General features: G+C 44.5%; 1 protein-coding gene across 3 annotated transcripts in view; it reads left to right on the top strand.

Annotated features, from left to right (window-relative positions):
* The window catches only part of RHBDL3 (rhomboid like 3), a 98,700-nt gene extending 74,799 nt beyond the window's left edge, over positions 1 to 23,901 (top strand). For 2 of the 3 annotated variants that reach the window (XM_068264072.1, XM_068264071.1), the window contains one exon: positions 23,125 to 23,900. In XM_068264072.1, the coding sequence (XP_068120173.1) occupies positions 23,125 to 23,396 (272 nt within the window). In that variant the 3' untranslated portion in view covers positions 23,397 to 23,900. Of the gene's footprint in view, positions 1 to 23,124 lie in introns of all 3 variants that reach the window. The other variant, XM_068264073.1, reaches the window with a different exon arrangement.
* Positions 23,902 to 24,223: the final 322 nt, after the last annotated feature.

The following is a 24,223-nucleotide window of genomic DNA, read 5'->3' as shown; positions in this document are numbered from 1 at the left end:
CACGTGTTGACGCGCCCGTTGCGTTTGGTCTGTTCGTTGCAGTGCCTGAACACAATCTCCCAGCATGCATGATGGACAGAAGATAGGCATGTCATTATAGCCATACTATTATGACATGTCTGATGTAGCGGACATGTCTGAATGTACACTTTCCGAATGAGTACCAGGGAAACAATTCATACACTGTTGTCTAATCAAAGACAGTCCCTATCAGTACATATAATGTATGTATAATATTATGTACTGATAGGGCCTGTCTTTGATTAGACAACAGTGTATGGACATGTCTGAATGGTTGCTTTTTGGGTGCTCCATTCTGTGAAAGATGACACCATCCATGGTATTGAATACCCAAGTGTGAGCCTAAGCTCATGATCACTGGATTAATGGTAGCAAGTATCAGGATCCAACCTCAAGTCTCCAAGACTATAACCAGTGTACAACCTCAGCGAGGCCAACCCCAGTTCATTTGGGTTATCAGTGTTACCGAGTCTGTGCAATGAGGACTGCTAAGTCAGGCTGGATTCACAGTGGTCTGCAATGAAGAGTGGACATAGAATAAAACAAAGCCAGCATGCAGTGAGTAAGGGTGCATACACACATCAGACCATAGTCTTTGGAAAATGAAAGATCACAGACCAATGTTACCACCCTTCCATGTAGTATGAGAGCCATACTCTACACAGTCTATTCTATGGAGCTGCACTCCCCATCAGACAGAAATCTTTGCAAGATGCTGCACACACAGATGCTGTACAGACACAAAAGATCAGTATCTGCCAAAGATCCGTTCCTGCAAATTGCATTCATAGTCTATGAGATCTGCAGATCATCATACACACCTTGTTTAACTGACACTCATCTGCAGATCAGATCCACCAGGATGGATTTTCAGATCTGCAGAGGATTGTCTGATCTGCAGATGAATGTCAGTTAAACAAGGTGTGTATGATGATCTGCAGATATCATAGACTATGAATGCAATTTGCAGGAACGGATCTTTGGCAGGAACAGATCTTTTGCAGATACTGATCTTTTGTGTCTGTACAGCATCTTTGTGTGCAGCATCTTGCAAAGATTTCTATCTGATGGGGAGTTCAGCTCCATAGAATAGACTGTGTAGGTATGGCTCTCATACTACATGAAGGGTGGTAAGATTGGTCTGTGATCTTTCATTTTCCAAAGACTATGGTCTGATGTGTGCATACCCCTTTAGAATAGTGCTATCAGTTCAACAAAGTACTGTGAACAGGCCCACAGAATAGTATAGGCAGTGAGTTGACATGCAGAATTATTCTGCAACGCAACTGAGCACTGTGAACTATGGTAGGCCTTAGAGACCCAACTCATGGACTCACATACGTATCGATCTGAGTGCACATAACTCAACTTCTCAGTGTCCTTCATGTAAAAAAAATAAAAATAGCGATGAAGTCAGTACACCAAAACTGGAATCATCATATCTTTATATAATCACCCTGAGCTACACATAAAGCCAGTGGGATGGTTGTCAGTAGTGGTGCATCTAAAGAGCTATGGGCCCCTCAATCACTCTATACATAATAATTGATATGAGGCACCCAAAAACCTGCCAGTAGCTAAGTATGCACGCCATGGAGATAGCTCACAGGTAAGATCTTTGATAATAGGCGTGTGTAGACATCTGCCGTTCCATTTTCAATATCAAGCGTTGCCAGTATTTGTTTCTATAACTGTGTTCTGTTTTTGGTGTGGTAGATTTCAGATATTGTTACTGTAAAGCTGTTACTGAACAGCTTCTGTAACAAAAACGCCTGGAAAACCGCTGTGATCTGCGTTTTTCAGAGCGGTTTCAGCTTTTCCTATACTTTACATTGGAGGAAGAAACGCCTCCACAATCCAAAAAATGCATCACCCCGGGAGTATGCGTTTCAGCAAAACGCCTCCCGCTCTAGTGTGAACCACCCCATTGAGATACATTGACCAAGTGGATCCGCAGCCACAAGCGGCTGCAGAAACGCTGTGCAAGAATGACTGGATGTGAACTTCTGCTGTTGTGGGTTCAGGCCCTGGTGCTGCCAGTTATTGTTTCTCTTTATTCCTTGTGTGTTGTTTGTATCTGTGATTGTGAAATATGACGGATGAGCATGTAAGAGTGTGAGTGGAGGTTATAGCTCAGCGGGCTAGCCATGTGATTGTGATGGTAGTAACCTGGGTTAGTGTGATTTTGGTTCTTTGTGGTTCTTTGTGGTGGCTGGAAGGTGTAATGGTTAAGGGCTCTGCCTCTGACACAGGAGATCAGGGTTCAAATCTCGGCTCTGCCTGTTCAGTAAGCCAGCACCTATTCAGTAGGAGACCTTGGGCAAATCTCCCTAACACTGCTACTGCCTATAGAGCGCGCCCTAGTGGCTGCTGCTCTTGTGCTTTGAGTCCGCCAGGAGAAAAGCACGATATACATGTTATTTGTCTTGTCTAGTATACTGATTCTTCTTGTGAAATATGATGAGCGAGTAGCTAAGGCTGTGAGTGAAGGAGATAGCTCACAGGTAAGATCTTGGGTGTAGCCTTTTGGCATCCTGGGTTCAATTCTAAGTGGTGGTGGTATTTGCTTCTACAACTGTGTTCTGAAAACATTACTGATATGGGCAAACATACAAACTTCAGGAGTAGCCCTGGATGTAGTGCAGGTTGATACTGCATGTATGTGAGGCTGTAGACCTCTGGTGTCCTGGGTTCAAAGTCCAGTAATGGTTTATTTATTCCTTGTGTGTTGAGTATGTATCTGTGAAATATGATGGATGAGCAGGAGAGAGCGTTAGTGAAGGTGATCGCTCAAAGGCTTTGCGATGTTGGAAACCCGGTTTTGTGTCTTTTTACTTCTTTGTGCTTTGGCAAACTGATTCTTCCTGTGAAATATGGTGGACTAGTAGATAAGTATGCACGCCATGGAGATAGCTCACTGGTAAGATCGTTGATAATAGGCTGGTGTAGACATCTGGTGTTCTATCTTCAATATCGAGCGCTGCTGTTGTTTCTATAACTAATGTGTTATATTACTGATATGGACAAACATACAAGCTGTGGTGGAAGCCCTGGATGTGGCTCAGGCTGATAGTGCATGCATGGGAGTGTGTGGACTTCTGCAGCCCTGGGTTCAGAGCTTGCTGTTGTCAGTTATTGTTCCTATGTATTCCTTGTGTTTTGCATTTCTATCAGTGATTGTGAAATATGATGGACGAGCAGGTAAGAGCGTGAGTGAAGGTGATAGCTCAGAGGTTTTGCCATGTGCTTGTGATGTTGGTAACCTGGTTTTGTGTCGTTGTGCTTTGGCAAACTGATTCTTTGTGTGAAGTGTGGTGAGCGAGTAGATTGGTATGTGAGCTCACAGGTAAGATCTTTGACAGAATACTGGTGTAGACCACTGCCACTCCTGGTTCAATTTATTGTGCTGTCTGTATTTGTTTCTATTTATTCCTTGTGTGTTGAGTTTTTATTGGTGATTGTGAAATATGGTGGACCAGCAAACTGATTCTTCATGTGAAATACGAGTAGATAGTAACATAAGCGAAGGAGATAGCTCATACATGAGATTGTGGACAGTAGGAGGGTTTAGACTTTTTACACCTTGGATTCAATTTCAACCGCTGCTGGTATTTGATTCTACAACTAATGTGTTTTGCAAACGTTACTTATATGGACAAACATTCAAACTGTCAGAGAAGCCCTGAATATAGCACAGGCTGGTAGTGTGTGCATGGGAGTGTGTGGACTTCTGCAGTCCTGGGTTCAAATTCTAGTATTGTTTCTATTTGTTCTTTGTCGTTCACTTTGTATTTGTGATTGTGAAAAATGATGGACGAGCAGGCAAGAGAGTGAGTGAAGGAGATAGCTCAGAGGCTTTGTCATGTGCTTGAGGTGTTGGAAACCTGGGTTTATTTCTTTTAGCATCTTTGTTCTTTGGCAAACTGATTCTTCCTGTGAAATATGTTGGACAAGTCGATAAGTGTGTACGCCATGGAGAGCGCACACAGGTAAGATCTTTGATTGTAGGCGTATGTAGACATTTGGCGTTCCATTTTCAATATCAATCGCTGTCCGTATTTGTTTTTAAAACTAATGTGTTCTGCAAACGTTTCTCATATGAGCAAATATATATGTTTGGGTGTAGCACAGGCTGATAGTGCATGTATGTATGTGAGTGTGTAAATCTTTGGTGACATGGGTTCAAATTCTAGTATTGTTTCTATTTTTTCCATGTGTGCTGAGTTTGTATCAATGATTGTGAAAAATGATGGACGAGTAGGTAAGACTGTGGGTGAAGGCGATAGCTCAGAGGTTTTGCCATGTGCTTGTGATGATGGAAACCTGGGTTTGTGTCTTTTAGCTTCTTTGTGCGCTGGCAAACTGATTCTTCTTGTGAAATATGATGAGCGAGTAGGTAAGGGTGTGAGTGAAGGAGATAGCTCACAGGTAAGATCTTTGACAGCTGTTGGTGTAGACAACTGCCAGTTGTGGTTCAATTTCAAATGCTGTTGGTATTTGTTTTATTTATTCCTTGTGTGTTGAGTTTATATCTGTGATTGTGAAATATGATGGACGAGCGAGTGTGAGTGAAGGTGATAGCTCAGAGGCTTTGCTATTTGCTTGTGATGTAGGAGCCCTGAGTTTGAATCTTTTAGCTTCCTTGTATGCTAAAAGGTCAGTATCACAGGTGGCTCTGTCAGATAATATCCTGACATGTCTTTTTCTGGTTTTGGAGACCTGGGTTCAAACCTTGTTTTGTCAGTACGTTTTTTAGTCTTTGCATGCATAAGGGCTTCTGACTTCTGTGTACTTTGTATGGAAAGTTGTGGCTCAGTGTGATAATGTGTGTCTACATGTTTTGGAGACCCGAGTTTGAATCCTGGCACTTCCTGGAAATTTGAGTATTTCTCTTACAGATGTATTGATAACATCTACCATAAGCATGACTCCTAGCAGCTTGCAATGTGCTTCAGTTAAACAATAGTATTATATAATATACTGAATATGTTCTGTAGACATGGCTGATATGAACAAACATAGCTGTCAGAGTAGACCTGGATATGGCACAGGCTGATGGTGTATGCTTGTGAGGGTGTAAACCGCTGGTGTCCTGGGTTTGATTCCCAGTGTAGTCAGTAATTGAGCAAAATTGATAGCTCAGAGGCTTTGCCATGTGCTTGTGGTGCAGGAACCCTGAGTTCAAGTTGTTTAGCTTCCTTGTTCTTTTGAAAACTGATTCTTAATGTGAAATATGATGGATGAGTAGCTAGCAACATAAGTGAAGGAAATAGCTCACATGTTAGATCTTGGGCAGTAGATGGTGTAGGCTTTTGGCATCCTGGGTTTAATTTCAAGTGGCGTTGGTATTTGATTCTATAACTAACGTGTTCTACAAGCGTCCTTGTGTGTTAAGTTTGAATCTGTGATTGTGAAATATGATGGACGAGCAGGTACAAGCATGAGTGAAGGTGATAGCTCAGAGGCTTTGCCATGTCCTGGTGATGCAGTAGTCCTGGGTTTGAATCTTTTGGCTTCCTTGTATGTTAGAAAACTGATTCTTCTTGTGAAATATGATGAGCGAGTAGGTAAGGGTGTGAGTGAAGGAGATAGCCCACAGGTAAGATCTATGACAGTTGATGGTGTAGACAACTGCCATTTCTGGTTCAATTTCAAGTGCTGTTGGTATTTGGTTTATTTATTCCTTGTGTGTTGAGTTTGTTTCTGTGATTGTGAAATATGATGGACGAGCAGATGTGAGCATCAGTGCAGGTGATAGCTCAGAGGCTTTGCCATGTGCTGGGGATGCAGGAGCCCTGAGTTTGAATCTTTTAGCTTCCTTGTATGTTAGAAAACTGATTTTTCATGTGAAATATAATGAATGAGTAGATAGTAACATAAGTGAAGGAAATAGCTCATGTGTAAGATCTTGTACAGTAGGTGGTGTAGGCTTTTGGCATCCTGGGTTCAATTTGAAGCGGCGTTGGTATTTGATTCTACATCTAACGTGTTCTGTAAGCATTACTGATATGGACAAACATACAAGCTGCTTGAGAAGGCCTGGATGTAGCACAGGCTGGTAGTGCATACATAGCAGGTTATAGACCCCTGGTGTCCTGGGTTCAGAACCTGGTGCAGTCAGTTATTGTTCCTATTTATTCCTTGTGTGTTGAGTTTCTACCAGTGATTGTGAAATATGATGGACGAGCAGGTAAGACTGTGAGTGAAGGCGATAGCTCAGAGGCGTTGCCATGTGCTTGTGATGATGGAAACCTGGGTTTGTGTCTTTTAGCTTCTTTGTGCGTTGGCAAACTGATTCTTCTTGTGAAATATGATGAGCGAGTAGGTAAGGGTGTGAGTGAAGGCGATAGCTCACAGGTAAGATCTTTGACAGCTGTTGGTGTAGACAACTGCCAGTTCTGGATCAATTTCAAGTGCTGTTGGTATTTGGTTTATTTATTCCTTGTGTGTTGAGTTTGTATCTGTGATTGTGAAATATGATGGACGAGCAGATTTGAGCATGAGTGCAGGTGATATCTCAGAGGCTTTGCCATGTGCTGGTGATGCAGGAACGCTTAGTTTGAATCTTTTGGCTTCCTTGTATGTTAGAAAACTGATTCTTCATGTGAAATATGATGGACGAGTAAACAAAGATGTGATGTGAGTGAAGGCGATAGCTCCCAGCTAGGAATGCTTGTGGTAGCACTGAAGGAGCTGAGATTGATCCCTGTAGAAACTCTAAAAGTGCTGCTGAGAAGCAAGAGGTCCAGTCCTCTGGGTGAAGGCTTTTAATGAGCGTCTGGTATGCTTTTCTGGTGCTACATCCCCTATTACCATGATGTTGGTCATCAGCTTTCCAGTGGCTCAGTATGTAAGTCCCTGGCTTTAGAGATGTGGTGTTAGAAGATTGGAGTTTAAATCCCAGGGCTGTAATCTTTCTTTAATGTCTACATGTTGTGTGTAGGTGATTGTGAAACATTTATAACCTGAGTGTTGTGTAGAGAAGACAATGACATACCAGAAACATGTTTAGTTCTTCATATCCTGAAGTTGATATAGGTGCCTTGATGGAGTCTACAAGAAGCTGATGTAACGACCTTCTCATGTAGCTTAGTGCAGTAGAGCGCAGACACAGGAGCTTCATTTTTAAGAGACCCGAGTTCAAATCCCTGTGCTGCCAGCAATGAATTCCTTCTGTGTTGACTTAGCAGTTAACAGATGCAGCTTTACAACGTTAATGTAAAAGTATTGGTTATGTCTTGTTATATTCTTTTTGTTGAGTGCATTGATGACAGCCAAAAGAAGCAGCTACAAGTCAGTATCGCAGGTGGCTCTGTCAGATGATATCCTGACATGTCTTTTTCTGGTTTTGGAGACCTGGGTTTAAACCTGGTTTTGTCAGTAAGTTTTTTAGTCTTTGCATGCATAAGGGCTTCTGACTTCAATTTAATCTGTGCTATAAATTGTGGCTCGGTGTGATAATGTGTGTCTACATGTTTTGGAGACCCGAGTTCGAATCCTGACACTTCCTGGAAATTTGAGTATTTCTCTTATACAGATGTATTGATAACATCTACCATAAGCATTACTTCTAGTAGCTTGCCATGTGCTTCAGTTAAACAATAGTATTATATAATATAGTGAATATGTTCTGTAGACATGGCTGATTGGAATAAACATACAAGCTGTCAGAGTAGACCTGGATATGGCACAGGCTGATGGTGTATGCTTGTGAGGGTGGAGACCGCTGGTGTCCTGGGTTTCGATTCCCAGTGTAGTCAATAATTGTTTCTATTTATTACTTGTGTGTTGAGTCTGTGAATGTGAAATATGATGGATGAGCAGGTAAGAGTGTGAGTGAAGGTGATAGCTCAGAGGCTTTGCCATGTGGTTGTGGTGCAGGAACCCTGAGTTCAAGTCTTTTAGCTTACTTGTTCTTTTGAAAACTGATTCTTCATGTGAAATATGGTGGATGAGTAGATAGTAACATAAGTGAAGGAAATAGCTCATGTGTAAGATCTTGGACAGTAGGTGGTGTAGGCTTTTGGCATCCTGGGTTCAGTTTCAAGCAGCGTTGGTATTTGATTCTATAACTAACGTGTTCTGTAAGCGTTACTGATATGGACAAACATACAAGCTGCTTGAGAAGGCCTGGATGTAGCACAGGCTGATAGTGCATACATAGCAGGTTATAGACCCCTGGTGTCCTGGGTTCAGAACCTGGTGCAGTCAGTTATTGTTTCTATTTATTCCTTGTGTGTTGAGTTTCTATCAGTGATTGTGAAATATGATGGAAGAGCAGGTAAGACTGTGAGTGAAGGCGATAGCTCAGAGGCTTTGCCATGTGCTTGTGATGGTGGAAACCTGGGTTTGTGTCTTCTAGCTTCTTTGTGAGTTAGCAAACTGATTCTTTTTGTGAAATATGATGAGCGAGTAGGTAAGGGTGTGAGTGAAGGAGATAGCTCACAGGTAAGATTTTTGACAGCTGTTGGTGTAGACAACTGCCAGTTCTGGTTCAATTTCAAGTGCTGTTGGTATTTGTTTTATTTATTCCTTGTGTTGAGTTTGTATCTGTGATTGTGAAATATGATGGACGAGCAGGTACAAGCATGAGTGCAGGTGATAGCTCAGAGGCTTTGCCATGTGCTTGTGGTGCAGGAACCCCGAGTTCGAGTCTTTTAGCTTCCTTGTTCTTTTGAAAACTGATTCTTAATGTGAAATATGGTGGATGAGTAGATAGTAACATAAGTGAAGGAAATAGCTCATGTGTAAGATCTTGGACAGTAGGTGGTGTAGGCTTTTGGCATCCTGGGTTCAATTGTATTGGCTTCCTTGTATGTTTGAAAACTGATTCTTCATGTGAAATATGATGGACGAGTAAACAAAGATGTGATGTGAGTGAAGGCGATAGCTCCCAGCTAGGAATGCTTGTGGTAGCACTGAAGGAGCTGAGATTGATCCCTGTAGAAACTCTAAAAGTGCTGCTGAGAAGCAAGAGGTCCAGTCCTCTGGGTGAAGGCTTTTAATGAGCGTCTGGTATGCTTTTCTGGTGCTACATCCCCTATTACCATGATTTTGGTCATCAGCTTGCCAGTGGCTCAGCATGTAAGTCCCTGGCTTTAGAGATGTGGTGTTAGAAGATTGGAGTTTAAATCCCAGAGCTGTAATCTTTCTTTAATGTCTACATGTTGTGTGTAGGTGATTGTGAAACATTGATAACCTGAGTGTTGTGTAGAGAAGACAATGACATACCAGAAACATGTTTAGTTCTTCATAGCCTGAAGTTGATATAGATGCCTTGATGGAGTCTACAAGAAGCTGACATAACGACCTTCTCATGTAGCTTAGTGCAGTAGAGCGCAGACCCGGGAGCTTCATTTTTAAGAGACCCGAGTTCAAATCCCTGTGCTGCCAGCAATGAATTCCTTCTGTGTTGACTTCGCAGTTAACAAATGCAGCTTTACAACCTTAATGTGTTAATGTAAAAGTATTGGTTATGTCTTGTTGTATTCTTTTTGTTGAGTGCATTGATGACAGCCAAAAGAAGCAGCTCCAAGTCAGTATCACAGGTGGCTCTGTCAGATAATATCCTGATGTGTCTTTTTCTGGTTTTGGAGACCTGGGTTCAAACCTGGTTTTGTCAGTAAGTTTTTTTAGTCTTTGCATGCATAAGGGCTTCTGACTTCAGTGTAATCTGTGCCATAAGTTGTGGCTCGGTGTGATAATGTGTGTCTACATGTTTTGGAGACCCGAGTTCGAATCCTGGCACTTCCTGGAAATTTGAGTATTTCTCTTATACAGATGTGTTGATAACATCTACCATAAGCATGACTTCTAGCAGCTTGCAATGTGCTTCAGTTAAACAATAGTATTATATAATATAGTGAATATGTTCTGTAGACATGGCTGATATGAACAAACATACAAGCTGTCAGAGTGGACCTGGATATGGCACAGGCTGATGGTGTATGCTTGTGAGGGTGGAGACCGCTGGTGTCCTGGGTTTCGATTCCCAGTGTAGTCAATAATTGTTTCTATTTATTACTTGTGTGTTGAGTCTTTGAATGTGAAATATGATGGACGAGCAGTTAAGAGTGTGAGCGAAGGTGATAGCTCAGAGGCTTTGCCATGTGGTTGTGGTGCAGGAACCCTGAGTTCAAGTCTTTTAGCTTCCTTGTTGTTTTGAAAACTGATTCTTAATGTGAAATATGATGGACGAACAGATAAGGATGTGAGCGACGGCAATAGCTCACAGCTAAGGGCGCTGACAGCAGTACTAAAGTACATGAGTTCGATCCCTGGAAAGAACTCAAGAAGTGCCACTGAGACAAGCAGAGGTTCCAGTCCAAACTCCTGAGGGATGAAGACTGTCAAGTATGAGAGATGGCAGCATCACCATGGGACAAGAAGCTGCAACTCAGCCCCTGGCTGAGTGGTGTGTAACCCTAACAGCCAGTTAGGCTGTGATGGTAGAGAGTAGATGGGAATTATATTAAAATATCATTTGAATAATGCATTTTTAAAAAAAAATATATTTTTTTCCTCATTTCTATTCCTCCCTTATCTTTCCACTCTGACCTTTCCTCCCACCTTGCTTACTCACACTCCTCATCCACTGAGGGGAGCTCACACACCCTGGTGGACTGCACCCCACCTTACACAGTCCCATGCTTGGAGGGAGTGTTGGGCCAGTACCCCACATCACATCCAGCAGGTACCATGTTATTCATGAGAGCTGAACCACCCAGGGATTGAACTCAGGTCTCCCACATAGCAGGTCAGACCATCAACCACCCGAGCCACCAGCTCATCACACTCCTAGATGTGCTCGTCCATCATATTTCACATTACACATACACAGAAATACATAATTCCAACTACTAGTAGACCAACACCAAGCTGCAATCCCTGATTCATAACCCAGGGTCAATGCTAACATTGCTCAATGCCATTAACTCCATACAACATGACTAATGAGCCATCAGCAATGCTGGGATCCCCATTAGCATTTAGAACTATCTAGAAGCATTGCGAGCCTATGGTAACATACCAGGCAGGGCTGATGACTCCCAGCATCAGTTTAAAACCCTACTGAAGTCACTGTTGACCTATAAATAGCTAGCTTAGACTGGGTGAGAATAGGCACAGGACATTTTAGGTCATGAAGGACACATTTGCCCATGCTGTGTTCCGTTTGCAATTTGCGTTTATTACCAGCAACCTCAGGAAAACAGTCATTGCAGGGTGTCATTTCTACAGTTTTTGTTGTTTATTCTAACTGCACTAACTACACGGAGTTCCATAATGCATTGTTTCACAGATTTGTGCTGAATAATCCTTGATCAGTGAAGCAGTGTACAAAGCTCAGGGTAAGGCCTCTTTTCCACGGACTGTTGAACTGTGTGCTCAGCAAGTAGTTACCAGGCAGCAGTGAGCAGTTACCAGGCAGCAGCAAGCAGTTACTAAGCAACAGTGAGCAGTTACCAGGCAGCAGTTACTAGACAGCAGTGAGCAGTTGTGAGAGAAAAAAGGTCTAAATATCCTGACTAATTATCAGATGATCAATAAGCTGTGATTCATTTTAGTTTTCAAGCAAATTGTAATCAGTTTGGACGTAGGCAGGCTAAGGGCTCACGACTGATGTGACTTGTAGAACAGGAACAGTAGAGTGCTGGACTGGACAGGTTCCCATTCCTCACCTTCCTTACGACTCCTGATGCTTGTCACGTGACATGCAGCTATGGGAGTCACGTGACATGCAGCTATGGGAGTAGCATAGTGACAGGCTATACGGTGTGGAGTTGCACTGAAAAGAGGAATGAGGACCTGTCCTGATGCTGGAAGCAGATAAAGAATAGCACTACACTGCTCTGCTATATCTTTTAGGAGTAGAGCGTATACAGTGCACAGAATATTTGAATCATGAGGAGCCAGCCCAGTGAAATATAGCTGTGTCCCTGGAAGTCAGGCGTTGCATTCCATGGGCCGAATTCCAAGATGCGTACACTTTGCATTACATTTTCACACAAGTCAGATTTATTAGTAGCCTCTCTGTGATAAACAGGTTTGGTTAGGTAATACCACAATGGCAGAGAAACGCAAGACTGAATCTGAATACATTTTAACACACATTTATTATAAAAAGTGCACCAGTGATGTAAACACAGCAACACAGACATAAAGCAATATCCCAAAACACCGCAATCATAAACCCCAAACACCACAACCTAACTAAGGCAAATATATACAATCATATACAGGGCATATATGCAAGAAACACAGGACCAAATCAGCAGACAAACAAGCCAAGTTCAGGTATAACAGATCAGAGTACAGACAGGAAATCAGGACACAAGGGACAGGAGAGGCCAGGCAGCTCCTCAGGACAAGGGGAATGAAGTTCTGGCTCTTGCTGCAAGCTAGAGCAGTCCTTATATGTCCTTTAGCCACCTGCAACAGATTGTTCCACCAGCAGAGGCTGCCATCCTTCTGCTACCTGTGCACGGTCCATACACATGGCTCTATGCGCCATCTGCAGGCGAGGTCAGGAACAGCAGACAGAACTACCTGCTTGCGGCTGGCCAAATAAGAGTCATGCATTTTCTGCAGGAAAACAAAGGCATAGTTCTTAACAATCTCATTGAACAACTTTGCTTATCAGTGAGGTGTCAGGCTAGCATTCATTCTAGCCAGTTGTGTAACATATAGTGCCATAAAGCCAACTTTTCAGTGTCTTAATGTTCCATTCACACCATCCAACGCAGACGCATGCATTTGCGCTTACATATTTGGTGCATTGATAGGTTTTTACATTCGTGGTTTTGCCCGTATTTGATAATATTATAGCACACGTTTTTCGAGAAATTGTCAGACAGGAAGAGGCTGGCTTGCTGTGATGTTCCTCCTTTAAAGGACAACTGAAGTGAGAGGGATATGAAGGCTGCCATATATATATTTCCTTTTAAATAGTACCAGTTGCCTGGCAGCTCTGCTGATCTATTTGGCCTCAGTAGCATCTAAATAACACCAGAAACACGCATGCAGCTAATCTCGTCAGATATGACAATAATGTCAGAAACACCTTATCTGTGGCATGCTTGTTCAGGGTCTATGGCTAAATGTATTACAGGCAAAGGATTAGCAGGACAGCCAGGGAACTGGTATTGCTTAAAATAAAATAAATATGGCAGCCTCCATATCCCTCTAGCTTCAGTTGTCCTTTAACCCCCATTCCAAGGGGTTAAAGGGCCATCTCACCGTTCTTGAGAGTGCTAAGAGGCTGAACTAGCGAAATGAAACAGGTTTGCGGATTGCCGTTTGGTACACTGTGCCTGTGACATTTTAAAACACTGCCACGTAAATAACCCATATACGGTGTGCAGTTAGCATATCCCTTTCAGTATGCAGGCATATTGCTACAGGCACAGTGGCAGCTGCTAATCAGTGGCTTCTACTGCTACAGTGGTGAGCAAAGAGAGTGGCAATACTAGGTTGCCCCTACATGTGCCATCTCAGCTACGGCCTGAGGGCTGCATGGAATAATCAACTGTAGAGAGCTTCAGGGGAACCAGAGACAAGATGGTGGTCTGCATTTGGCCCCTGGGCTGGATTTTGGACATGCCTGTCTTGGTGGTTAGACAACAAATGGTATCAGCCTAATTCAATGTAAAAATGATAGTTTGCACAAAGTAGCCCTCCAGAGGGAACTTTAAAAGGAAAATAAAAAAAGATTACATCCTGCAATGAACCATAACCAATTTAAGGCCCTGTCACACCAAATAGCGTTTTTAGGGTCATGCGTCCATTCAAATTGATTGTGATTTTTTTTTTAAATCGTGTTTGCTGGAGGCGTTTTTTAAAGAAAGAAAACGATCCCAAAAATGCTATTTGAGGAGACAGGGCCCTAAGAGAGTCACAGAGTGGGGCAGAACTTCAGGCATAGCCTGCTACTTATGAACCTTGTGGTGCTTACTAGTCATTTCTATGGTAGGTATTGGACAGAGAACTCCGTTCAGTGGAAAGCACTGCGGAAAAACGTCTGCGCAATTCAAATGCATCACAATAATAAAATGAAATTATCAAGCGAAAAAATTCTGAGCACAAGTTGATGAATACATTCAGTAAGCTGGAGAGGGATTTGGAATAATGGTATGATATGTTACACAAATAACAGGCCACTGCCGGCTGGACTCCTGGCAGATAGAAGCCAGGACATTTGCCATCAGCTTATGAACATGGTGTTTGTATTCAGCGCCTGTGATCAGGCTGCCTACATATCAGAGATATAAGCCTAAGTGACAGAATGCTGCATAATGGGAGCAGACCTCTGGAAACTGCATTATGACATTCCTACTTATTGCTAAAGCATTTTTACAATGTTCTTAGTTTTCTCTATCCCACAACAGTATTTCTGTTGGCTAACACAGCGAGGCATCTCCTCTCTGCTGCGGACAGTAGGGCAATTACAGATGTATCAGTGGTGCAACACCAAAGCTCCAGATGAACAGTATTTGGTTGGCAGCAGTGATGGAACCATTCTCCAAAGCAGTGCCCAATAATTGATTCTCCTCTGCAAATACCATTCCTCTTCATTTTCCAAGTGACATCATTGCTGGGAGCTTAGATAAACAGAGGGAGGAGGTCACCCCCTGCTGGAGACTAGAGGGATAACTCAAAACACCATCTCTGGGAAAAGGGAGAAAGAAAGTAGGAGGTCGCCACCTGGTGGAGACTAGAGGGATAATGCATAATATCATCCCTGGGAGAAGGGATAAAGAGAGGAGGAGGTCGCCTCCTGCTGGGGACTAGAGGGATAACATACATCTTTGGGAAAAAGGATAAAGAGGAGGTCGACCCCTGCTGGAGACTAGAGGGATAGTGCATATCATCCTCTGTAAGAGCTAGGCTAAAGAGGAGGAGGTCGCCTCCTGCTGGGGACTAGAGGGAAAACATACATCTCTGGGAAAAAGGAAAGAGGAGGTCGCCCCCTGCTGGAGACTAGAGGGATAGTGCATATCATCCTCTGTAAGAGCAAGGCTAAAAAGAGGAGGAGGTCGCCTCCTGCTGGGGACTAGAGGGATAACATACATCTTTGGGAAAAAGGATAAAGAGGAGGTCGCCCCCTGCTGGAGACTAGAGGGATAATGCATATCATCATCTCTGGGAGCAGCAATACAGAGAGGAGGAGGTCGCTTCTTGCTGGAGGCTATAGGGATAGCGCATATCGTCATCTCTAAGAGCTAGGCTAAAAAGAGGAGGAGGTCGCCCCCTGCTGGAGACTAGAGGAATATCACATAACATCATCCCTTGGAGAAGGGATACAGAAAGGAGGAGGTTGCCCCCTTCTAGAGACTAGAGGGATAATACATATCATCCTCTCTGGGAGCAGGGATAAAGAGGAAGGGCTCGCCTGCTGCTGGTGATTAGAGGGATAATACATAACATCATTTATGGGAGCAGGGATACGGAAAGGAGGAGGTTGCCCCCTGCTGGAGACAAGAGGTATAACGCATATTATCATCTCTGGAAGCAGGAATAAAGGGAGAAGGAGGTCGCCTGATGCTGGAGACTAGAAGGATAATGCATAATATTCATCTCTGGAAGCAGAGCTCAAGAGGAAGAGGTCGCCCCCTGCTGGAAACTAGAGTGATAACACATCATCTATGGGATCAGGGATACAGAGAGAAGGTCACCCCTGCTGGAGACTAGAGGAATAACGCATAACCTCATCCCTGGGAGAAGGGATACTGAGAGGAGGATGAGGTTGCCCCCTGCTGGAGACTAGAGAAATAACGCATATCATCATATCTGGAGCAGGGGTAAAGAGGAGGAGGAGGTCGACCCCTACTGGAAACTAGAGGGATAACACATCATCATCTCTGGAATAAGGGATAAAGAGAGGTGACAGTCACCCCCTGCTGGGGTCTAGTGGGATAACGCATAACATACATCTCGGAGATCAGGAATACAGAGAGGAGGAGGAGGTCACCCCTGCTGGAGACTACAGGAACAATGCATAACATCTCTGGGAGCAGTAAAAAAAAAAAAGAGGAGGAGGAGGTTGTCCCCTGCTGGAGACTAGAGGGATAACACAAAACATCATCTCTGGGAGAAGGGATACAGAGAGGAGAAGGAGGTCGTCCCCTGCGGGGGACTAGAGGGACAATGCACAACATTCATCTCTCAGAGCAGGGATAAAGAGAGGAGGATCGCCCCCTGCTGGAGACTAGAGGGATAATGCATATCATTTCTGGGAGAAGGGATAAAGAGAGGAGGCGGTCGCCCCCTGCTGGAGACTAGAGGAATAATGCATATCATTTCTGGGAGAAGGGATAAAGAGAGTAGGAGATCGCCCCCTGCTGAGACTAGAGGGATAACACAAAACCATCTCTGGGAGAAGGGATACAGAGGAGAAGGAGGTCGTCCCCTGCTGGGGACTAGAGGGACAATGCACAACATTTATCACTCAGAGCAGGGATAAAGAGAGGAGATCGCCCCCTGCTGGAGACTAGAGGGATAATGCATATCATTTCTGGGAGAAGGGATAAAGAGAGGAGGCGGTCGCCCCCTGCTGGAGACTAGAGGAATAATGCATATCATTTCTGGGAGAAGGGATAAAGAGAGTAGGAGATCGCCCCCTGCTGAGACTAGAGGGATAACACAAAACCATCTCTGGGAGAAGGGATACAGAGGAGAAGGAGGTCGTCCCCTGCTGGGGACTAGAGGGACAATGCACAACATTTATCACTCAGAGCAGGGATAAAGAGAGGAGATCGCCCCCTGCTGGAGACTAGAGGGATAATGCATATCATTTCTGGGAGAAGGGATAAAGAGAGGAGGCGGTCGCCCCCTGCTGGAGACTAGAGGAATAATGCATAGCATCATCCCTGGGAGTAGGGATACAGAGAGGAGGTCACCCCCTGCTGGGGACTAGATGGATAATGCATATCATCATCCCTGGGAGAAGGGATACAGAGAGGAGGAGGTCGCCCCCTGCTGGGGACTAGAGGGATAGCGCATATCTAAGAGCTAGGCTAAAGAGAGGAGGAGGTTGCCTCCTGCTGGGGACTAGAGGGATAGCGCATATCATCCTCTTGAAGAGCTAGGCTAAAGAGAGGAGGAGGTTGCCCCCTACTGGAGACTAGAGGAATAACACATAGCGTCATCCCTGGGAGAAGGGATACAGAGAGGAGGAGGCCGCCCCCTGCTGGAGACTAGAGGGTCAATGCATGACATCATTTCTTGGAGCAGGGATAGAGGAAGGTCTCCCCCTGCTGGAGACTAGACGGATAATGCATATCCTCCTCTCTGGGAGCAGCGATACAGAGGAGGTCGTCGTCCCCTGCTGGAGATTAGAGGGATAATGCATATCCTTCTCTCTGGGAGCAGGGATACAGAGAGGAGGAGGTCTTCCGCTGGAGACTAGAGGTATAATTCATCATCTTTCAGAGCAGGGATAAAGAGAGGAGGAGGGAAAAAGAGGAGGTGGTTGCCCGCTCTTGGAGACTAGAGGAATAATGCATAGCATCACCTCTGGGAGAAGGGATAGAGAGGAGGAAATCACCCCTGCTGGAGACTAGAGGGATAATGCATATCATCTCTTGGAACAGGGCTAAAGAGAGCACCTGCTGGAGACTAAAGGGATACTGCATACCATCATCTCTGGGAGCAGGGATAAAGAGAGAAAGAGGTTGCACAACTCAAAACGCATTCCACAACTCAATAGCGTGTACTTCCTCCTTCCGGCCAAAGGAGGAAGTGCGTGGTATTGAGTTGTGGAACGCGTCCCATTGGACACATGCGAGCATGTGATACGCATAGAAGTGCCAGACATGCTGTCTGTTTTTTGCAGCTGAGCAGCAGTACTGCACTGCACTGCACAGCCTGCCTGACTGACAAGATTTGCTGCATGCTTGTTTCTGGTGTTACATTAAGACAATACTGCAGCCAATCTTGTCAAATCTCACAATGTCAGACACCTGATTTGCAACTGCTTGTTCAGGGTCAGAACCATATACAGATCAGGTGTCTGACTTTGCGAGATTTTACAAGATTTGCTGCATGCTTGTTCCTGGTGTTACATTCAGACAGTACTGCAGCCATATAGCTTACAATGCTGAGGGATGCATGTTAGGAAACTGGAATTGTTTTAAGGACAACTGAAGCCAGAGGGCTGTAGACTGTAGAGGCTGCCATATTTATTTCCTTTTAACCAATACCGGTTGTCTGGTTATCTTGCTGATCCTCTGCCTCTAATACTATTAGCCACAGCCCCTGAACAAGCGTGCAGCAGATCAGGTGTTTCTGACATTATTGTTAGATCTGACAAGAATAGCTTCATGCATGTTTCTGGTCTGATTCAGACACCACTGATGCCAAATAGAGCAGCAAGAATGCCAGGTAACTGGTATTGTTTAACCCTCCTGGCGGTCAATTAAAACCGCCAGGGGGCAGCGCAGCACTATTTTTTACATTTTTTTTCCAATCATGTAGCTAGCCTAGCGCTAGCTACATGACAGCCACTGAGCTGCGGCATCCCCCTACCCCCTCCGATCGCCTCCGGCGATCAGGCCCATCAGGAAATCCCGTTCTAAATGGGATTTCCATTAGGGCTTCCCCCGTCGCCATGGCGGGATGACGTCACCGACGTCGTGACATCAAAGGGAGTCAGGCCAGGCTGACTCCCAGGATTGGCCAGGCTGCGCATGGGGGGGGGGGGTATTGCACGGCGGGTAGCGGCGGCGATCGGGCACTGCACGCAGCTAGCAAAGTGCTAGCTGCATGTAATTTAAAAAAAAATTTGCAAATCGGCCCAGCATGGCCTGAAAAATCCTCCTGTGTGGCATAGCCCGAGCTAAGCTCGGGCTTACCGCCAGGAGGGTTAAAAGGAAATATGGCAGCAGTCTCCATAGTCTTCTCACTTCAGTTGTCTTTTAAGAGGAAATTAACATCCTCCATATTCTCCTCACTTCAGTTGGCCTTTTCAAGTTGTCTGAATGCTACTAACCCCTGTGTTGTAACATGTTCAAGTTATATATGCGATGACATGGACCACTCTAAAGCCTATTACACACTTTATATTATGATTGGCCAATCAATGACCAATCGTGTTATCCCCAAACATGACCAATTTTGCCATCTCATGTACTATGAAGGTTGACTACATAATCTGCACAATAGATTATTTGAGCCTCAAATTACATTAATTTGGTACAATTGGTCGTAGTACTGGTTGGCCAATCGTACATTACAGTGTGTACCAAACTTAACATTTGAGGAATGCAGTTGTCATGCTGAGCTATTGTGTGATGTAACTCTGATGTACCGTCAGTACAGTTTTGCATTGATGTGCACACTAGTCACTACAAAAAACATTCTCAATTTATTGGAAATAAAGCTGGTTATGTTTGAATTATCTGTGTATATTGACCCCTTCTTAAATTTCAGTTATATTGTGAGGTGCTTTTACAGTACTGTGATCACTTTATTTTTAGGGGGGGGGGGGGGGGTGAAGACTGTTTTTGTCACTGTGTCGTGTCCTCTGAGGAGCTCACATTCTAATCCTGTCAGTGTAAGGTCCATACTATATTTATATAGCAGTAACATCTTATCAAGCACTTTACAGAGTACATAGTCAGGTTCTCGGAAGAGCTCACAATCTAATCCGACCATACTCTTATATCCCACCATATCGTTATGTATTTATATAGCACTGGAATGTACTCCAGCACTTTACCACACCCCCTGTTTTCTGACCTCGCCCTCTTTTTGGCCACGCCCCTCTTTTTTGGTCACCCCCCCCCAAAAAAAAAATGTCATCTAGCTCCCCCTGTAAATTGGCCAGCACCTGCATAGCACCCCCCCAAAAAAAATTCCTGGAGCCACCACTGGTCACTAGGGAACATTGTATTCTGGGAGAAATGGACTTGTGAGCTTGTGTGTACACATGAATTTTAAGGCTCTATTTCCAATAGCGGCAAATAGATTTTGGTGCGGAATTGCAGCTTATTGAAATCAGTAGGCTTTATCCAAATACCAAAAATAAAATGATGCATGCTGCAGTTTTCTGCAGCATATAACCGAATCCTCATAGCCGTGCATGGCTATAGAGATACGGATGCAAATTTGTATGAGCACGGGTGCTGCACCCCAGTGGAAATGCAACCTACATGTTAACATTTTTGTTCATAGTGGTCTAACACACACTAATAGAAGCCACTACACGTTTTGTCTGAAAACAAACTATGTCTGGGAGCACATTTGGCGTGATTTTTCAGGCGCTTGTGGCGTTTACGATCCCATTTACTGCATGTGATTTGGCACAAATGTTGGCGATTTTTTGGATTGCGAGACAGTGGTGAACCACATTAAGTAATGCAGAAAACAGCTGATTTTAATAAACTGTCATTTTACAAACTGTGTAGTAAAGTTGTTACTGTGAGTGAGGTAAATTACCAACTTGTGTAGTAAATACCTCAATAAATGTAATTTCTTAAATTTAAATTTTGTTTTAAGACCAGTCTGGAGCTGTCGGTAACTAACAACCAGCATTCGGCAGATTGGACCCCATTTGGTCTCATGCACTGCTGGGTAGGACATTAGAAAGTAAAAAACAAAAAAACGATGTGCAAGTCCCGAGCTGGACATTGACATCAATGGCCAATACAGTCGTGCACTTTTTGCCATGTGCAGCAAAAAGTGCACATTTCAAACAAACGTGCTTCTAGGATACGCTTAGGGAACCATGGTAGCAAGTCATGTAATGTCTGTCTAATCATCTGTAATGTTCTATTAGCATATAGTGCTTAAAGAGACTCTGTAACATGAAAAACCTCCCCTGGGGGGTACTCACCTCGGGTGGGGGAAGCCTCCGGATCCTAATGAGGCTTCCCACGCCGTCCTCTGTCCCACGGGGGTCTCGCTGCAGCCCTCCGAACAGCCGGTGACAGACCCGACTGTAGCTTCAATATTTACCTTTGCAGGCTCCAGCGGGGGTGCTGTGGCTGCTCTCGGCTCCGAACTACACGGAAATACCCGATCTCCGTCGGGTCCGCTCTACTGCGCAGGCGCCGGAAACTTGCGTCTGCGCAGTAGAGCAGACCCAACGGCGATCGGGTATTTCCGTGTAGTTCGGAGCCGACAGCCGTCAGAGCGCCTGCGCAGGAGCCGGGAAGGTAAGTATTGACGTCATCTTTCACGGAGGGCTGCAGCGAAACCCCCGTGGGACGGAGGACGGCGTGGGAAGCCTCATTAGGATCCGGAGGCTTCCCCCACCCGAGGTGAGTACCCCCCAGGGGATCTTTTGATGTTACAGATCCTCTTTAATGAAAATTCAGGAGAAAGGATTCTCCTTTTTCTATTTAGAGCATCCAAAGATTCAGCTTTGGATCTGAAGTGTAATTTGAAGTGTCAGTAAACGTAATGTATAAAATGCAAAAATATTTACAGTTAATTAAATAAACTTACAAAGCAAACATAAGCAAGGGGTAAAAAATACTTACAGGTGTTCGCCTTGGTCTCGGAGCAGTTAAAGTCCCGGTTATGAGTTATGATGTCCAGTCTGTTGTCCAAAGTAATTGTGTCTCTCTGGAGTGACTCTCATTCATCTTGTTGCATGTAACGCTAGGTACACACCATACAATTTTGTGTTATGCTGGGCATACACGGCTCGATTTTGCCACTCGATTCTTCTGCTCGATCGATTCCCAGCTAGATTCTGCAGGCGATCCTCTTCCGCTCTTTTTTCTTACCTTTTTCCATTGTCCTCAATGCGGAATCCAGCGTGGAAACGTTCGGGCGGGAGATCGGACGTGTCGGAAATGATCTATCGACCCATCTAAATGACTCAGAATCGAGCCGTGTATTCCCAGCATTAGATAGATGGTTCGATAGATAATTTCCGACATGTCCAATCTTATTTTCAATAATTTTTCTGATCGATTTCTCATATAAGTGAATGGAAATAGATGAGAAAAGATAACAGGATCGAATCGGAAATCGATCGGAAAATCGAATCGGAAATAGATTGGACAGAAAATCGGCCGAAAAAAACGCATCATGTGTACCCAGCATAAGGCAGCATATCTGGAGAACAGTCTTCAGATGCCTGCAAGCATCTTCTCATATTCATTCAAAAGACAGTGGTGTCTAGATTTCCAACTCAAGTTGCAGAGAGGTGAAGCATGGGCTGCAGGAAAGGGAGCAATGGGAACATTAGGATGTTCAGAACCAAAGCCTCATTTTCTCTTACCTGTTCTGGTACAAATTACAATGGAACAAGATCTGGCATAGTGCTAAAAGCATATTATTATTAACTAGCAAGGTGTTATGAAGTCACAGAATTGTATCTGGTTTTCATTAGAAGCAACACATCCACAGGTAAACCTTCTGTAGATTTCAGAGCTTAGGCAAGGCCTGGAGAACTTCTATTTGAGAGGATCCTCAATCCTGGGCTTTGGACTAGAGCTTTTAACCCTTCTCCCAGAGATGATGATTATACTGCTACAAAGAAGAGGTGGTCATCCCACTGGTGAGATAACATAGTGGCATCCACTCATGGCAATGATTATACTGCTACAAAGAAGAGGTGGTCATCCCACTGGTGAGATAACATAGTGGCATCCACTCATGGACAGGGCTGGTTCAAGTAACAATTGGGCCCTACGGCAAAATTAGCCTGAGGTCCCCCCAACAGACACCCCCTGACCAAAAAGCATCATTAGAGGCTCTTTGTTGCAGCCAAATTTCCCTCCTGGGCCCGTGAGCTGGCTGCTGACCCTCCCCCAATCACCTTCCAACTTAACAGACTCTGCAGAGTCCCTGGGGAGCAACAGTTAAGATGGGGAGGGACACCTTGGGTGCCCCTACAGGTTCTGGGGCCCTGGGGCAATTGCCCATTTTTTCCTATGGTAACTCCAGCCCTGCTCATGGAGACTGGTGGGAGGACACCCAGTGACACACCTCTGGGATCTGTATTACAGAGAGCAGGAGTAGATTATTCCTAGCACTCAGTGATATCATCTCTAGGAGGTGGAATAGGAAGAAGTCACCACCTGCTGGAGGCTAGTTGGATAGAATATAGTTTTAGGTGCTTTTTCGAATTAATTTTTTTTCTTTTTTTTGCAGTGAGTTTCGAGTTTGGCCGGGCTGTCTGGCTGAGGTTCTACCCTTCTGCTTACCCTCCTTGTCCTCACCCAAGTTTTGTGGCTCACCTGGGTGGTGTAGTGGTGGGCATCACGTTGGGAGTGGTGGTTTTCCGGAACTTTGAGCAGAGGCTGCCAGGTCAGTGGCTGTGGTGGATCTTTCTCACAATCTACATCTTGTTTGTGGTGTTTGCCGTATTATGGAATATATTTGCCTTCTCCATACCTGGACTGAGGTTACCACCACTACCATAGAGAGGAGCAGCAGACACCAGCTACAGATCCTACCATCAGCCAGGACTATATGGACTTCTGTCTATGGGTGATTTCTCCAGCCCACAGCTGGTTTCATGTTCCTATACTGCCCACCATGGAAAAAAGGACTCACTCCATCATACATACTATCAGAAGGTGCTAAACATGAATGTTAAACACTGGATTATTTTTATATCACTTTTGGCGTCTGTAGAAGCTTATTTTTCTATGTGGCATTTAATTTATTAGCTGTGAGACATTGCGCAGACCTTCTCCTCCTGAGAATAATGGAGGAAGAGGGATGGATGATGATATGTATGGAATCATGGACCACTCCCATGACTGGGAAAGAACATTAGAGTGTTTGCCTTATTTGTGTTGTTTTTAAAGAACTTGCATGAAAGATAGACAAGTGAAGTATTTCCAAAAAGTCTTTTTTTATCAGTCCACCATCGGCGTACTATCTACTTGCCTTCAAAGGGGCAGAGGAAGGTTTGCATGCAACCAGTGGCGTACCTAGGGTATTTGGCACCCGGTGCTGGTTATCCACAGTCACCCCCCCCCCCCCCCCCCCCGGGCTGTGGAGTCGGTACAAAAATCTTCCGACTCCTCAGTTTATGAAACCACGACTCCAACTCCGACTCCGGGTACCCAAAATAGCTTCAACTCCGACTCCTTAGTCTTAATACTTAACAGGGCTGTGGATTTTGTACCAAAATCACCCGACTCCTCAGTTTATGAAATCAACGACTCCGACTCCAACTCCAACTCCAGGTGCCCAAACTCCGACTCTTCGACTCAGACTCCACAGCCCTGCCCCCCCCCGT

The sequence above is a fragment of the Hyperolius riggenbachi genome, chromosome 12 (genome assembly GCF_040937935.1).
Source record: "Hyperolius riggenbachi isolate aHypRig1 chromosome 12, aHypRig1.pri, whole genome shotgun sequence".
In the NCBI taxonomy this organism is placed as follows: Eukaryota; Metazoa; Chordata; class Amphibia; order Anura; family Hyperoliidae; genus Hyperolius; species Hyperolius riggenbachi.
This window is presented reverse-complemented; position numbering and strand designations above follow the sequence as displayed.